General features: G+C 38.8%; 3 protein-coding genes across 3 annotated transcripts; 1 reads left to right on the top strand and 2 right to left on the bottom strand.

Annotated features, from left to right (window-relative positions):
- Positions 1–2,066: 2,066 nt before the first annotated feature.
- LOC129109191 (isocitrate dehydrogenase [NADP], mitochondrial-like) lies at positions 2,067–6,878 on the bottom strand. The gene is made up of 11 exons (XM_054621200.1): positions 6,659–6,878; positions 5,624–5,715; positions 5,275–5,440; positions 4,980–5,140; positions 4,738–4,881; positions 4,430–4,566; positions 4,095–4,246; positions 3,799–3,911; positions 2,886–2,983; positions 2,702–2,794; positions 2,067–2,551 (listed from the first exon to the last, which is right to left on the bottom strand). Exons 1-11 carry the CDS (start codon positions 6,777–6,779, stop codon positions 2,467–2,469), a joined length of 1,362 nt encoding a protein of 453 aa, XP_054477175.1. The 5' UTR covers positions 6,780–6,878; the 3' UTR covers positions 2,067–2,466.
- Positions 6,879–7,863: 985 nt separating this feature from the next.
- tmed3 (transmembrane p24 trafficking protein 3) lies at positions 7,864–11,068 on the bottom strand. The gene is made up of 3 exons (XM_054621227.1): positions 10,875–11,068; positions 10,197–10,442; positions 7,864–9,152 (listed from the first exon to the last, which is right to left on the bottom strand). The coding sequence occupies exons 1-3, from the start codon at positions 11,016–11,018 to the stop codon at positions 8,919–8,921; spliced, it is 624 nt and encodes a 207-aa protein (XP_054477202.1). The 5' UTR covers positions 11,019–11,068; the 3' UTR covers positions 7,864–8,918.
- Positions 11,069–12,572: 1,504 nt separating this feature from the next.
- Positions 12,573–16,726, top strand: si:ch211-107o10.3 (uncharacterized protein LOC407663 homolog). The gene is made up of 7 exons (XM_054621214.1): positions 12,573–12,723; positions 13,266–13,406; positions 13,578–13,769; positions 14,176–14,337; positions 14,526–14,642; positions 14,865–15,069; positions 15,324–16,726. The coding sequence occupies exons 1-7, from the start codon at positions 12,648–12,650 to the stop codon at positions 15,418–15,420; spliced, it is 990 nt and encodes a 329-aa protein (XP_054477189.1). The 5' UTR covers positions 12,573–12,647; the 3' UTR covers positions 15,421–16,726.
- The last annotated feature ends 461 nt before the right edge of the window (positions 16,727–17,187 follow it).

A 17,187-nucleotide genomic window follows, 5' to 3' on the forward strand; every position in this document is an offset into this window, starting at 1 on the left:
AACATAGAGTACCTGCAGAAGAAAAAGAGGGATTCTAACTATATAGCAAGATGGCCATTGATGACATCATCTAATAACATTCATATGAATGTGATCCCTCCTTTCCATCCTCTGGATATTTAAGAGCTGTAGTTTGTTCAAACTTTGCTCACACAATTAAAGGGACCGGTCCCATTGAGGTTTAGTGGACATGTACACGACTACGCTAACTTTTAAAACTAATAACCGCCTCTGCTGACGCTGTTGTTTGTGCTCATTATCAAATGTTCATATAACATGCTAAACTATGATGGTAAACAAGGTAAGTATTATGCTAAACACCAACATGTTAGCATTGTCTTTGTGAGCTTGTTAGTTTACTAATGGAAAATGAGGGGGAAAAGTCAAGAATAAAATGAAACTCTTGGGACATTTAATGAATCTAAAAAAGGCATTTCACATGGTTAAATTATTTATTAACTGTCCGGGGGGGGGTAACCTCCCTTAATATTAACTGGTAATAACTCCTAATTTATGTTTTGCTGTCAGCTGGCAGGGGGTTAGTGTGTTGCCTCAGGACATTTTGCATGTTGTGGGAACTGAGTTGTAACTTATGTCTGTTGCCTCTGAAGCCTCAGCCAACTCCAGTACAGACCCACCCACTGTAAAATGTGAACCTATGGATTGGTTTCAAAGATTTCTTGCAGCAATTATACTTCCATAGGAAAGCATTTCCCAGGACAGGATTGAACAATTTGCTCAGATATGACTCTTTCATGGCTGCGGATCATATTAAGTGGGAGGTTCTTTAGCATTTCATAGTTGCATAGGAATGTTCCTCCAGGAGGAAATTAAAATAGGAGGGGAAAAAAGCTAATCTAAATGGTAATTTTTTGATAGAGGCACCTTGGACATTTTCTTTGACATTTTAGTGACTGGGAGAAAGAGACAAGCACATTCTCTGGTCAGTGGTTCAGTTATAAAAGTTAACGTCTGTCAAGATGTTTTAGTAACAAAAGCTGTAGATTGAGAACAAACGGCAAGAATAACACAATATCAAACTAACTGTTGTTCTGTCAGTGTTTGTATGTCATACTCCGGTGTCCTTTAATATGATGACCATCCAGGCCTGATGACATACGATTCACATTTACATCCTAAAGGTATGTTTTGCTTAAGTCTACTTTGTTTCCTTGGTTGTTATCCGGGATAACAGTGAAAACCAGGTGTGATTGACACTCTACCTGACCCAATCTGAATTGTCCTACTTCAGCAAGCCTCTGCTGTTCTGCACCAATCAATAACGACCTGCAGGTGCTCCGAATTGATTTCAGATGAGCAGCGTAAATCGTAAAACCACGTTCCATCTGTAAGAGTGGCACAACGAAGCCTTCAGCACAGCGCTGGCTGGCTGACCATGTCGACATCTGCTGGTGTTACACTGTAATTGTTACATCAAAAAGTGTTGCCAAAACTCCCAGCAGGCCCGGCCTCCTGCTGTAGCAAACACCCCTCACTGTCATACATTGGAGGGTGCGTATGACACCTACTTAATGAGCATACAGAACTTCATGAATGCAGTTCTGGGCAGAGGCTCATGTGTGCAAGCACATTAAATAAAAATGTAGAATGAAATTGCATGAAAAGGAATTGTGAGGGGAGCCTCTATAGCGCCCTCCGGAGGAGTTATGGATTTAAATCTGGCTCAACGTGAGAGGTTTTTGTCCCTGAGGCTTCAGTTGAGCACTAATTCACATTCCTTAACTGAAGTCTCATTAAATCCTTCCTGAAGCTCTTGCAGAGGGCTCAATGTTAACCACTGGCCACCCCAATACTTCCCATTGCTATTCTGACATCTCAAAAAACATTCTTCTTAAAAGATTTTGATGAACTGAAGCAAAAATGCTTCTTTGTCACCTTACATTTAATTACATCGCCTCAATTTGTCTAACTAATTAAATTTGTGAGTATATTCATAGTACAGAGGACCCCAAAATAATTGTGCGTTTCTGCTCCTAGGTTAACAGCACTGAACAGTGTTGCTAATGGAGATATGAACAAAATGACAACCAAGCTGAATTAGGCAACCCAGTGCTCTGGGTGTAATTGAGTCATCATTTATTTTTTTATACTAATGCTGACGGTGCAAAATATGGCATAATTGTCCTTTTTTTCTACACACTGTTTCCCTCGAGACCTTCTTAATAAATGAGAAGGTATCTTCAGGGAACAGCGTGTTAACAATAGCATTGATACAATAGAATTACTTAAATTATGCAATGCATAACTGGATATTTGGCAACAAGGAAAGGCAGAGGACCATGAGCACATTTATGTGTCAGTGAGCTAAACAAATACAAAAATGGCACGAAAATAGAAAAATTGGTTCCTTCAAAAATTGGATACAAAGATTTATACAAATGAAGGATGAAAAGCGGCTAAAACTTGTTTTTTTTTAAGTTGGCATGTGTTTGTTCCACTTCCTCTTCATTTGCTCAGAGCTTTGTCCAAGTTGGTCTTGATAGCATCCAGGAAGTCCGTTGTGTTCACATAATGTTCACCCAGCTTGCAGCTGCAAGATCACAGTTCAGGGGATACATTTGTAATGAATTATAAAATCTGTCCTTATGTTAAAACATTGTTAAAGGTTGCTTAAAAATCAGACCACACAGATACATCACACACTTAACATGACTGAGGGATCTTAAAAATGTAAACTCACTTGGCCAAGCCGTGGATGCAGCCTGCAAGGTCCTTGGTCATCACACCATTTTCCACAGTTGTCACACAGACTTGTTCTAACGTATGGCAGAACCTGGAGAGCAACAATGCAGAGTGACACATTATTTTTGCTGTAAAGTTGCTTAAACATATGCTGCATGAGTAAATTACATTTGATAACGCACTTTATCAAATCTGGATTTCCGTCCAGTTTGCCTCTGTGCTCCAGCCCTCTGGTCCAAGCAAAGATGCTCGCGATGGGGTTGGTGCTGGTTGGTCTTCCCTACAAAGCCAGGACACAGTTAGGTTTTTTTTGCCTTGCATTCAGGTTCATTGATGGCACCGTATAGGGATTTCTAACGTCGCTGCCTCTCCCACCATAGATTTATGGAACCTATTTCATGAGTTAATAAAAGGTTTAATAAGGTGAGTCTCCTTCTTCTAAAGGACTTGGAACATAACCTGCCCCATCATTTACTATTAATGACATTGATCACTTCAGCTTTCAAACTCTTTGTAGCTCTGCTGAAATATCATAAAATGACTTAGCCGGTTGAGAAAATACTCTATACTCAAGTTCCAAAAAGAGCAAGAAATGTAAAATAAGCTGCAAACCTGTATTTAATTGTTTCTACACTGAAACACCTTTAAACTGCAATTCAGTGTAGTTTAGTTATGGAATTCCCCAATGGGCATATTGACAGAATTTCAGGCTTATTTATTGACAAATAACCAAAATTAAACATTTAATCAGGCTCCCTTTTACACCTAGCTCAACTGAGTGAAATGTCAATGACTCAGTTGACAGTTGACACGCAATTTATTACCGATTAAACAATAAAATAAAAAACCTTGGTCCGGTATTTCAGTGCACTTCTATCTTTTCAAGACCTCATTAATGTTGAACAGTTTGCATGTTGGACAGTTTGCGCTCCACTGGCTTCAAACATTTAAAGATAGTTTGTACTATATGCGGTGAATCACAACTTCAAATACAACCTTTGTCCTGAATCTAACCTCAAACCTTACACCAAGTCCCAGCCTTGAATGAGTCCTAATGTAAAAACTCTCCCAGCAGTGTGACCCGGTGGCTCTTACCCTCTGGTGTTCACGGTAGTGCCTCGTCACGGTGCCGTGGGCAGCCTCGGCCTCGATAGTCTTTCCGTCAGGGCACACTAGCACTGATGTCATGAGACCTAGAGAACCAAAACCTGGACACAACACACGGACCAACATGGTATCACAAGGCAATCCCAATTCACAAAAAAAAAAAAAAAGCCCACACACAAAACATGAGATGTAACTAATATGTCATTGTGACTATGTGGCCTTCGGTGAGCAAACAGGTCAATACAACAACTGCCATCACAACTTTAAAGTGAAGGTGCACTAACCCTGAGCCAGAATGTCTGACTGCACATCTCCATCGTAATTCTTGCAGGCCCAAACAAATCCTCCAGAAGACTTCAGGACCTGAGCCACCATGTCGTCAATAAGACGGTGCTCATACCAGATCTTCAGCTTGTCAAACTCTGGCTTGTAATCCCTGAAAAAGACAGAATAATGCTTTTGTCTCCTTAACAGTGACTGTTACATTCAGTGGCCTGACCATTCCACATTAAAATTGAAAAGGAATTGCAAAGAGTGAGCTAAAGAGTCCATTATTTGAGTGATGTTGGATAACAACCCTATGCATTAAGTCTGAATTCTCATACGTCCGTTATCTTACTTCTCAAAGACCTCCTGGAAAATGTCTTTGAAGCGCCCGTCGTAGGCCTTGAGGATGGTGTTCTTGGTGCTCATGTACAGAGGCCACCTTTTCTGGATGGCATACTGGAAGCAGCTGTGAGCAAATCCACTGATGGACTGTGCAAAGAAAATTAATAATAATTATGATTTTGAACCTAGCAAATTCCATCAAAGAACATCACAAAATAGAAAATGTTGTAACAAATTAGCATTAAACATCCATAAATATTGCATCATTTTTTGTATACTAATTCATGTAAATAAATGTAACAAAAAGTCCTTTCTCACCTCATCAGTGTTGTACATGCCCATCCCACAGCCCCCAGCGGGAAAATCATACACCTCCCACTCCGTCGGCTTGCTTCCATCGGCTGGGGCAAACACCATCTTGAACTTTCCGGGCTGGTCGACTACGAAGTCTGTGGCTCTGTACTGTGAGATTAAACATCAAAACCTGGGCTGTGAGATTGTTCCTCCGTCAGTTTGGAGGCATCTTTGGAAAGAGCAAAACACACGTTCACATCTTTTACCTGATCGCCAAACGCATGTCTGCCGATCGTTATGGCTTGTGTCCAACCGGGAACAAGACGAGGGATGTTTCTGCAGAGGATTGGCTCACGGAAAACGGTGCCACCCAAGATGTTCCGAATGGTTCCATTAGGACTTTTCCACATCTTCTTCAGCTTAAACTCTGAAAATATGCACTGAAATGTTTACCTTCTGAAGACCCAAAGAAAGGATTCAGAACAGCCAAGAACTCTTAAAGAACCAGAATGAATAGATAGTAGAGGTAGCGTATAATTAAACACAATGAGTCAAACTTACCCTCGACTCGGTCCTCGTCGGGGGTGATGGTGGCACACTTGACGGCCACATTGTATTTCTTAGTTGCCAGAGCGGAGTCGATGGTGACCTGGTCGCCTGTCTGGTCACGGAAGGGCAGACCCAGGTCAAAATACTTCAGCTCAACATCGACGTTGGGCAGGATGAGCTGCACGTGTAGAGATGTTGATGTGTTATTTGAATCAGGACAACACACTGCACAGCAACCACAATAAATGTGCACATCTGTATTGTTTCTGATGATTAAAACCCATTTAACAAATTCCAATTTGCTCTCAAGTAAAGGCGACCAGTTTATTTATACAGTGAAAGTCTGAATAATTTGATTAACCTTCTCTTTGATGAACTCCCATATGATGCGGGTCATCTCATCGCCGTCCATCTCCACCACCGGCTGGTCCGCCTTGATGCGCTTTGTGGCATCTGAAAAATACAGTTATTAATGTTTTACAATGTTAGAAAGAAGAAAAAAAAGATTATTTAAAGTTTGCCTCAGTCGAAACTGCTGCTCGGTTGTTTATCTACTTAACATTTATTCAGCTGGAGGATTATTTTCATAATTTGCATGTTTTATATTATTTTAATCCACTGCCTTGTTTCCCCTTCTTGGTTCTTGAATATATTGTGTCTTTTTTGCACTCACATCCCTGGGGGAAAGCTCATCAACAAGTCGAGAATATCTCTAACACGACTTGCACTCACCTCACCTGTGACACCTGTCTCAGACAGTCTGATCACCAGACAACAAGCTGATGACACACAACACACCTGCATTTGGTTTCATATCCCTTACTTAAGCTACTGTAGTTACGCAGGGTTCATTCCTACTGAGAGCTATGCCGCACACTGTGATCTTTGAGGGATTACCTGGCAAGCCCTTTTTGTACCTGACACACTGGTGGACTCACATGTCAAGACCTATAAACCTTATGAGACTGCTTTGTGTTTGCAGTGCACAGTATGTTATTCATACCTACTGTGGCCTAAATACTCAAAAGGTTCCACCTGGTATATTTATACAACTAATTGCTCTTATATTCTTCACATTGTATTCAGCATGTTAAGCTTTTTGTAAATTTCTCACAACAACTTTTGTGTTGTTTTAACTTGAGATCTTCATTCATTCATTGCAATTTGGTGCCAAAGGAAAATCCTGTTTTCTGGATATTATGTATGAATCAGTGATGGCACTTTGCCATACAATAAGATCGACTTCATATTCTACCATTAAGTGACTCATTCTTAAAAACAACCAGTCTGTATCTTATTCCACATTAAAGTTGTGAACCTTACTGAAAGTGCGCACAGCAGTCATAACGTAACCTTTGAGTCCTATTGATGTGATCATAGTTTATGGCTGACTTACAGCTCCTCCGGTGCAGCCGGTGGTGGCAGACGGCGGCCGGTGAGAGCACAGCGGGGCTTTGAGACGCTGCAGCGGCTGCACTCCTCGTCACGGTCGTCAGAGCTTTAAGGTAACCCGCCATGTTTACTAGGAGCTGAATACACAGACACGGACCCTGGGGTTGTAGCCTCTTTTTTTTTTTATGAATGAGCGACAGTCCCGGACGTAGGTGTTAGTTAAGACTACCACGTCAGCTTGGATAGAGCCCGCTTTGCTCTGATTGGCCAGCAAAAATCGGCTCCGAGCCAATCAGAATGAAGTATCCTCCGGTGAGTTCAGTTGAGGTCCTAGTTGACTTGAACGCTTCTTCCTTCTTCCTCGTTTCCTTCTTCCTTGTTTCCTTCTTCCTCGTTTCCTTCTTCCTTGTTTCCTTCTTCCTCGTTTCCTTCTTCCTTGTTTCCTTCTTCCTCGTTTCCTTCTTCCTCGGACAGCAGCCTGTCACACTTTCAATGTTGGAAGAAGAAGCATACTTAAATATTTTACTCCGGTAAAACTAGTAATGGTACAGTGTAGAAATACCCAATTAAAAGTGAAAATAGAAGCATTTAAAATGCTACTCAAGTAAAGTGGCCTACAGAATTATTAGAATCAAGATACTGACATACTTAAAGTACCAAAAGTAAAAGTACTCATTATGCATAATGTTGCAGCTGGTCATGTATCATGTATATAATATACTGCTGGATAGATTGTGAATTTCCCCCTGGCGATCAATAAATCTTATCTTAATCTTTGATAATACCTCATTTATTTGTTGATTCTATTTTTTTTAATATTAATTAGCAATGAAATTAGTATCTTGAATTATGTTAAATGTAAAAAAAAAAAAAAAAAAAAAAAAAAAAAGGAGTAAGCTACTACCGAAATTATCAAATTAATTTAGTAAAAAGTACAATACTTCCATCAATAAAGGAGTGGAGTTGAAGTATTAAGTAGCAGAAATTGGAAGGACTAATGTTAAGTACAAGTACCTCAAAATTGTACTCTAGTACAGTACTTGAGTAAATGTACTTTTTATTACTGTAAACTGTTGCATGAGTGAATGTATGTAATGTATTGGAAGAGAGAGGGGGGGACAAAAAATCATCTTGAAATGTTAAAAAAAAAAAAGTGAGAAATTGCTTTTTTAAATCCAGTAAAATGGCATTCATCCGTCAATTAGAAAACACAGAGAGCCGATATATATTCGCCAAGGCTGCACAATTATCTGATGAAAAATATAACATGTTTTCAAAAAAAGAATGGTTAAAATTAAAAATACACTTTAAATGAACCTGAATCTAAGTTGGCACCTCCATACACATTGTACCAGAAAATAACAAAATGGCTCAAAAATACAAATCATAATATGGCAATTTAAAGAAACTGGATTTTCATCTTCACCAAAAATATCTTTCTTCCCAGTTTTATTGAAACCTTTTGACTGGTTTTACAAATTACAATGAGACAGATAAACAATGGGACTGCAAGCATAATTGTGTTGGGGAAAAAGAAAAGCCACACTAATTGGGTCCCTTAACAGTGTTTATTAAACACATCTCTTTCTAAAACAACATGGATTTATAATCCACAAGAATGAAAACTGAGAATCCAATCAGAAACAGGACGGTATGTAACAGACCAATTAAAACAGTAAACTTTAAACTTGGTAGGAAATTAAAAAAAAAAAAGATTTCTTAAGGCACTTCTTATGAGAGAGACAAGGGGATGAGGGAGTCAAAGCTCTTACACCTCACATTTTTCCACACATAAATTAAAGGTAATATTAAACATAACACACATTATAAAACAAGTACAACTAACATTCATAAACAACTGATTTGCCACAACATCTTGTGTTTTTACTGAGTACCCAGATGAAAATCCATGACTGTCATTATTAACAGATATATCAAACTATACCTGCTTTATGCTGCACTAAAAAAATATATAATAAATATTCAGCGCAAGGTTGAAAGGTGTCAATCTCATTTTCAAAACAAGTACAAAGGTTGTTTCTTCTCGATAAAGATTGCTAAGAAAAAAACACCACGACATGAAAAAGGCAATCACAAGTTTGACACTTGGTGAGCAGAAAAAAAAAAAAATACCTCCAAAACTATCCCTTTTAAGGAAAGATCTGCTGAAAATACTAAAAGATGTTTGTAATCTCCAAACGCACTTATGTTCACACTGACGAGGTTCCACCTGTCTTTCTGAGGCCACGCCAAGACTAGGAGTTTTAAGTGAGGGCTGCTACAGAGCCTTTCCTCTCACTGAAGAAGCTCTTGAGCAACACGACTTGACCGACGCCGATAACAAACAGCAGGACGGTTTCCCCGATGGACCAGTAGGTGACCCGCTCGAGGAGATGATCGGCCTTCATGCGGTCGTGTGCCTCTCTTAGCCTGTACCATGTCTGCGAGTCAGCCACCACCTTCAGGACCTCATGAATCGCGACGCAAGATGACTCCAACTGAAAGTAGAAAGATCAACAGAAATGAATCAAGAGAACAGGAATGTCCCGGGGCAACGATAACAGCAGGAGGATGGTCACATATGTGCAAACACTAACCCAAAACTGCTCCTGAACGGATTTACCTTCGACTTCCCACATTTTTCCTGCATTTCTCAGGACTTGAAGTGGCCCAAATACTACATATACATGACACAATCCTTGATGTAGTATGGCATTAAATACACTTTAACAAGGGATCTACAAATGTGAGCTGATATCTGAGTTTTATTCTGTGTTCTGATAAAATGTGATGATGTCAAGCATAGAAACGGCAATATTTATGAAAATGTTTGACATGTCCGACTCCAGTTTGTGTAAAAGTGAAACAGACTGAAAGGGTTTGTTAACAAACCTGGGTGTTTCAGGTATTGTGGGTTAAGGAGAGTAGAAAAAAAAGATTCAGCCATGGTTAACACAATATTTGCAGTACACGGCTATACTTGTTATGTTATCCTTTATATTCACACCTTTGTATTGCAAATGCAACACAGCAATGTCCCTCAGGATATATTAAGTTTTATCTTAAGTTAGAACAGCTCTGCCTCCACCTAGTGGACTTTAAACTGTCCCCTCTGAAACTAAACTAACAATACAAGCAAACGTTTTGCTGCACTCGCAATCTCCACAACAGCTGATTAGTTAGCCCAACTTACAAAAGACAGCATAATTGGTTGTCTGTTTTTGCTAAAGTGCCTTTTTAACTTGACTTATATTCTAAATGTAGACATATGAATTGTAATGTTCTCCTTGTCTTGGATGTTTTCTGTGTGCCTGCCTACGCAAGTGTTTAAAAATCAGGAAATGAGACCATACCAAATGCTCAGCAAGGCAGCAGGATGAAAATGAATCCATAACCTTAACTTAAAAGGCAAAACATGTGATTTTCTGATTTAAGTGTCAGTGCACAAAACCCACTCACACACTGGAATAAAACCAAATGACAGCCACAGTGTGGCCCCTTTTAAAGGGTTTCCACCCCAGCACGTTGTTTGTCAGACTTACCTGTGTCAGTGCTGTAGCTCCATTCATGGTCTGAATGAGAGGCTCCTCATCTCCGTGGCGGAAATCCAGGTACACAGTTTTATGTGTAAAAGTGGAGAACTCATTGCTGAAGCAGACCTTGTACACTCCCCCCATGGCAGTGGTGTGAGAGAAGCTGTCATATTGCTTCTTCTTCTCATTATACAAGACATTGTTTTGAGGGTCGGTGACGAATGAGTCCACATCATAGTTGCCTCCTGCGATGACCTGAAAGAACAGAAAGCACTCATCAAATACACACGTGGATGACAAAACATATGCATGACAAGATAGTTGTACCATTGTTACATGGTGTTTTGTTGTGACATATGGTCTGTGCAAGGTTGAACCGGCTCATACTGGTTATGCAGCAAAGTGAGAAAACCAGTTAGCTGAGTTACTATGGTTAGGACAATCAACTTTGACCAAAACAGTTTTTGCTGAGATTAAGTGTGTGATAGACTACAGGCAAAGGAATTCATTAGGGCTAATATTTAGTGGACAAATGGACACTGATGCATTTTGAAATGATAAGAACTAAAACGATGCATGTTCTAGAGACAGAAAACATGCCTATCTTAACACATGACTGTGGCAGCCTCCTGTACACACACACACACACACACTTGTGAGAGTGATGATGCTCTCAGGGTGACTTACTTGGAAGTCTATTTCAAACTTCACGTCTGTCTCTAGCTCCTCGTAAAAACACTGCTTTTCGTTGTCAGAGAGCTCAAAGGTGAGCTCAGTCCCAAACACCACACACACATGCAGCAGCAGACAGCTGAGTCCGAAGCCCAGCATCGTGAGGAGCAGGAGAAGCAGTGGAGAGCTGCAGACAGCAGTGAGGCAGTGGTGAGTAGCTCTGACGTGGCACAAGCACGAAGCACTTCCGGGTCAGGTTTGTTTATTTTATGTAAAATAGAAGGAGAAAAAAAAGCCCAATGTTTATCAAACTTAAAATATTTTCACACACTTTAACTCTAAATGTGAGTCAAGCTGTTTTAAAATTAGTTAAAGACACGAGAAGACAAATTGTTGATGTTCATCTCCACTGCGGTCTAAACCATAAATAATATCCAATGAGAAAACCGGAACACCAACACTCATAACCTTTAGTTTTCAAAATAAAAGCCTTTTTAAAAAAGTAGGGCAGCCCTCACAATATTTTAAAAACAGTAAAAACAGTAACTAAGTTTGTTTTTGTTTAGCATTGATATTTTCAAGCATTCAAATAAATGTATCATGCATTCGAAATCAATTTTATAAGATAAGATAAGATAAAATAAAATAAGATAATCCTTTATTAGTCCCGCAGCGGGGAAATTTACAGGATTACAGCAGCAAAGAGGATAGTGCAAACAAGAGACATAGTAAATAAAAAAAAAAAAAAAACACAAGATCAAAATAAGTATTATAAATAAGCAAATGAGCAATAAAAACAGTAAAAAACCCAGTAAGAGAGCAAATTTGTAATTTGTGATTCTGGGCTATACAAAATAAACTGAATTAAATTGAATTGAATTGAATTGAATTGAATTGAATTGAATTGAATTGAATTGAATTGAATTGAATTGAATTGAATTGAATTGAATTGAAACATGCTGTGGGTTTGTTTAACCTTCAATAATTGCAGTGAAGATTATTTGCATCAGTAGTGGAGTGGAAGTATAAAGTAGCACAACATTGAAATACTGAAGTGAAGCACAAGTACCTCAACATTGTTTTTAAGTACAGTACTTGAAAATGCTAAATGGTTACTTTCCACTACTGTTGTTTCCACAAATTCAATTTCCCAGTCTATTCAAATTAGGAACAATGATTACAACATGATTAATTTATTTGATAAAATGAATGAAAATGAAACATATGTCCTTAAAATTGTTTATAAAGAGAAACCTGATGAAAATTAAAATCCGTTTTTTTACTTTTTTGTTATTACACACTGTTTTAAGCATTTATAACATATAATAATGACAAATACTTGCAAGATTTTAAAAGTTACATTTCTCCTGAAAAAAAGAGCAAAATAATTTACACAAAGGACATTTTTTGACACATTTATTGAAGAAAAAAGACAAAAAGGACCAGGCGGCCTGTCATAATTATAGCACTTAAAGGGTTAATCAGGACCACCTGTAATAGACTTCAAACCTGTGTGAGAGAGTCTGACATTAACACGTCAATGTTTTCAACAGTACATTTTATTTTCATTGCCGTAAACTGCACCAGTTGCCGTGACAACAGAAGGTAAACAGTAAACAAAAGTCTTATTCTGAAAATACCAGCCGGTGCAAACCACGCCCCCACTTCCGCACAGGGAGTTGACTTGATCAAAATCGCCTTTTTATACAGTTTGTGGTTTCCTCCAATGAGGAGCCAGTTGTTGTTCTGAACGGGAGTTATTTAACTTGATTAATAATTAACTAAAATATGCAAAACTACGCAGAGACAATCAGGGACTTTGTAGAGAGGCACGCGATCGGCCTCTCTGTTGCTTTTGTTGCAGGTAAATACATTATTTTATTATAAGGCTATTGTGTATGCTAAGTTTCTTTAAATGTCAGTGCAAGGGAAGGTGAGCATTGCTAGCTGCTGAAAATGTAAGTCATGGTTTATTCCCTGTAAGCCATCATTCTGGCAGAAATCAAAGAAGAAACAGTTTATTTCATCATTAAAGACACATTCATTGTGGCTGCTGTTCAGTTTATGAATATCTACAATTTTCAGTGAAAAAGCTACTTGAATCAGCATAGTGAAGTCTTCACAAATATAAAGATAATTTTAGTATTATTGTCATAGATGTATAAATACACCTATTGTAATCTCTTTGGATGTCAAGCCATATCTGAAATACCACAGCAGGGGTTCAATTCGATATATTTATTCTCCTGCAAGGGGAATGTGTTTTACTTACAGCTTTTCATGTCACATTAACAAGGTCCAAGAATGTAAATAAATAAATTGAACCATATGAAAAATGATAGCCACAACAAGGTACATCACACTGCATTTGATATTAAAGATATATAACGTTTATTTTTCTATTAGGGGCAGGCATACTGGCCTTGCGCAGGTGGATGGCTGGGGGAGTGTGTCGGAGCAAGGTCAGACTGGATGGGAAAACAGTCCTCATCACAGGAGCCAACACTGGCATTGGGAAGGAGACGGCCCTGGATATGGCCAAGCGAGGTAAGAACTTAACCTTCTATAAATGTTGTGAGTTGGTATTTATTGTCTTTTTTGTGCAACACTTTGTTATTATCTTTAGAGCGGCTTTGGAATTACCTAAATTCCCTGCTACCTTGACTACTAACTGACTTTAATCTTATTTACACTGACCCTGTTTCTTTTTATGTCAAGGAGCCAGAGTGATCCTAGCCTGCAGAGACATGACCAGAGCTCGCATTGCGGCTGACGAGATCCGGCAGCAGAGTGGAAACGGCAATGTGGTGGTGAAGAAACTGGACCTCTCCTGTCTGCAGTCTGTCAGGGACCTGGCCAAAGACATCCAGGAGAATGAGGAACGTTTGGACATCCTCATCAACAACGCAGGTATTTTGAACTGCAGGAACAATAATACTGTTACTAAGTGTAACTACTTGTTAATAATACTGAGTACTGATATATATATATATATATATATATATATATAAAATATTTAAGAGTTTTTTATATATTTTATATATATATATATATATATATGATAAGTGAAAGCTGAATTTCTTGCACTTTCAAAAACATGTTTAACACAGTTTAACAACCTATATCACTATTAAGTGGAATAAAAAAGCATCCTATATGTTTCATATGAGCAGGTGGTTTTTATGGCTGAAATTGAGCTGGCTGTTTTATTGACTTATCCTCTCACAATGTTTTTAGGCCAAAAAGTCACCTCAGTTTTGGGTCAATTTATTGATGACCAAGTGGTTGTATATTAAGTTTATCTGTTGATTTTTAGGTATCATGATGTGTCCTAAGTGGAAGACTGAGGATGGATTTGAAATGCAGTTTGGGGTCAACCATTTAGGACATTTTCTCCTCACCAACTGTCTTCTTGACCACCTGAAGAAGTCAACTCCAAGTCGCATCGTCATCGTGTCTAGTCTGGCACACGAGCAAGGTAAAGACAATGTTTTATAATTTGTCAATGCAATGTAATTCAAAGTTAGAATTGTATCTCTGACGTTTTAATCCACTTAAAGTGATATTTTACTTTGGTTGGTTGTGACAGATACAACTTGCATGACTGCTTCTGGATTTCAAAATGTAATTTCTGCTTAAAGACTACACTATATTGTCTTCTTGCAGGCCACATACATTTTGATGACATCAACCTTGATAAAGACTACCACCGCGAGACAAGCTACAGGCAAAGCAAGCTGGCCAACGTGCTCTTCTGCAGAGAGCTGGCTTCGAGACTGCAAGGTAGGGTCCAATGGATGCTACGTTAAATTAATACACCAAAAAATGTAATGCGAGTAATTATTAATCAGATACCCTGGAGGGTTAAGTTGATCACCTCACACAGTTTCAAATTTTCCTAAATTAACGTTAAGTCTAATGTACAAATCTCTAGATCTTTTGTTTTGTAAAGTTGATGTTTCATTTATCGTTTTTGATTTGATGGATCTCTCTCCCTCTCAATAGGCACTGGTGTGACAGCGTACAGTCTTCACCCTGGTGTCATCCGCACCGAGTTAGGCCGCCACTTATTCCCTACTTTAGCTCTTTGGCAGTGGATCATACTCAAGCCGTTCCTAATGCTGATAAAAAATCCCTATGAAGGAGCTCAGACCAGCATCTACTGCGCTGTGGACGAGAGCCAGGCAAACGTCAGCGGCCTCTACTACAGGCAAGTACATCTGCAATAAAACTCACCCGACTGTGATATTAAACTTTATTAACTGAGTTAATGTTTGCAGTCGTTGTTGGAATTCAATCAATTCAATTTGCATGTTTATTTTTCTGCCCCTTGTACAACTGCAGAGAATGCAAGTTAAATAATAATATATAGCTATTCGCAATTGTGCTTCATCAGTTTAGATTATCAGAACACTGTATCGGACTCTTAGTGATCTTCTCCCCCTGTTTTATTTCCTCATGCAGTGACTGTGCCCCCAAAAAGCCGGCGCCACAGGCCCTGGATGATGCTGCAGCAAAGAAGCTGTGGGACCTCAGTGCTTGCATGGTTGGTCTGGCATAAACACAACAGCCTGCTCCTACGGCTGGAGCCAGCTGCCCTAATAACACTGGTGAATCAAACACAAAAAAATATCATTTAATCTAATGGGTAAGGGCATTGCATTAATAATGATTGGACCTCTTTTAGGTCGGAAAAGATTTGCTCCTAAAGTTTTGCACTATTTTATCTCAGACTCCAGTCAGTTGTGTGGATATTAAACTTAGCTTATGGCTTAATCTTTATAATATGCAAATTCTGCATTATTATTCTGAGCTTTATTGTATATCTGTGGTATGGTGCTATGTCCTTATCAAAATGAGTCAATGCTTGCTTTTTTAATTGACCATCTTGGCTGATTGTCATCTGATTATATGCATTTTGGTGGCGGCTGTGGCTCAGGAGGAAGAGCGGGTTGTTCTTTAATCACAAGGCTGATTGTTTGATACCTGGCCCCTCCTTTTAGCATATAGAAGTGAGCAAAACACTGAACCATAAGTTGCTCCTGACGAGCAGGCCAACGCTTGCATGGCAGCTCCACTATCATTGTTGTTTGAATGGGTGAATGAGCGGCAGATGTTAAAGAGCTTTGTCCGGTAAAATAGAAAGTTCATTTTAATGAGCAATTGCTTTTTTTAACATTTATCTTTCTATTTAACATTTTTATTTGGAATACTAAAACATCTACTTTTCCAAGATACTTTCAAGACTTCAAACTGCTGCTTTTATTCATTGCACAGTTGCCAACATTCAGTTTAATGATTGTATCATTTTAATAATTAATTCTGTATCAAATTCATTGCAGAAAATGCATAAAAAACATGTAAAGCCATACTACATTTTCCTAAGAACTACAAGAAAAGGTAGATGACACCCAATTTGCGGTATACCGTTGTCGTAGTAGTGATGAAGTGTTGCGTGAAGGATTGGAAGTGACCTTATGTGTTGGCGGAGGTGAAAAGATTATTACACTTCAGAAGAGAGAGGATCCTCCCCCGGGTGTAGAGAGAGGGAGTGGACGCCTCAGGGGAAAGCAGTTAGGAAGCAGCCAATAGATCCAGAAGACTCGTCAGCTTACCGAGTGCCCTCCTGTGTGTGTGTGTGTGTGTGTGTGTGTGTGTGTGTGTGTGTGTGTGTGTGTGTGTGTGTGTGTGTGTGTGTGTGTGTGTGTGTGTGTGTGTGTGTGTGTGTGTGTGTGTGTTTGTGGATGCTGTTTATTATGTTAAAGTTTGTTGCTTTCATTCTTTGAGGTGAGAATTAATCTGTGTGCCTTCTGTAACCGAACAAACTAAAAAAGAACAAAGTGTACAAAATGGAACCATCAGCAATATTATACCTTTTTTTGCAATAAATGTATGATTTAAAAATGATGACTTTTTCTGGCAGTTATTTATTAGCAGGTGCAATACCTTAAACTCTTAGATATATATTTATGTAAGATAGATGGCTGTAAATGAGGAAGAAAAAATATCCACACAGTTGAAATGCAGTCGTAAGAGTCACATCGTGATATACAGAAACAAATAGAGAATCCAGGCTCTTAAGAACAGGTTATCAGCACATTAAAGATGATGCTGTGTTCAAAAGACTGAATGCCGCTGCAAATTGTGTTTGAGAGCAGTTTATGCATCTTATATATGGGGGTGCCAATCTGAGTTTGGTTATTTAAAAAGAGTTTTCCCAGAGCCCTTTTTATGTGAAGCCAGATGAAAAAAAACATTTTAAAAAGAGAATTTGTTTTTCTCTCGTAGACTTTTTTTTAAAAGTCACTGTGAGGAAGAATACAAATAC

The sequence above is a fragment of the Anoplopoma fimbria genome, chromosome 2 (assembly GCF_027596085.1).
Source record: "Anoplopoma fimbria isolate UVic2021 breed Golden Eagle Sablefish chromosome 2, Afim_UVic_2022, whole genome shotgun sequence".
In the NCBI taxonomy this organism is placed as follows: Eukaryota; Metazoa; Chordata; class Actinopteri; order Perciformes; family Anoplopomatidae; genus Anoplopoma; species Anoplopoma fimbria.

Bases quoted from the DNA above. Each gene is read 5' to 3' on its own strand.
- tmed3 (XM_054621227.1), bottom strand. From the start codon at position 11,018: ATGCTGGGCTTCGGACTCAGCTGTCTGCTGCTGCATGTGTGTGTGGTG. The intron at 10,443-10,874 runs GTAAGTCACCCT...CTGTTCTTTCAG, and splicing joins AGTTTGAAATAGACTTCCAA to GTCATCGCAGGAGGCAACTA. The intron at 9,153-10,196 runs GTAAGTCTGACA...TTCTACTTTCAG, and splicing joins GAGCTACAGCACTGACACAG to TTGGAGTCATCTTGCGTCGC.
- LOC129109191 (XM_054621200.1), bottom strand. From the start codon at position 6,779: ATGGCGGGTTACCTTAAAGCTCTGACGACCGTGACGAGGAGTGCAGCC. The intron at 5,441-5,623 runs GTTAATCAAATT...CTACACGTGCAG, and splicing joins GGGAGTTCATCAAAGAGAAG to CTCATCCTGCCCAACGTCGA. The intron at 3,912-4,094 runs GTTAGTGCACCT...TGTTGTGTCCAG, and splicing joins GTCAGACATTCTGGCTCAGG to GTTTTGGTTCTCTAGGTCTC.
- si:ch211-107o10.3 (XM_054621214.1), top strand. From the start codon at position 12,648: ATGCAAAACTACGCAGAGACAATCAGGGACTTTGTAGAGAGGCACGCG. The intron at 13,770-14,175 runs GTATTTTGAACT...GTTGATTTTTAG, and splicing joins CATCCTCATCAACAACGCAG to GTATCATGATGTGTCCTAAG. The intron at 14,643-14,864 runs GTAGGGTCCAAT...CCCTCTCAATAG, and splicing joins GCTGGCTTCGAGACTGCAAG to GCACTGGTGTGACAGCGTAC.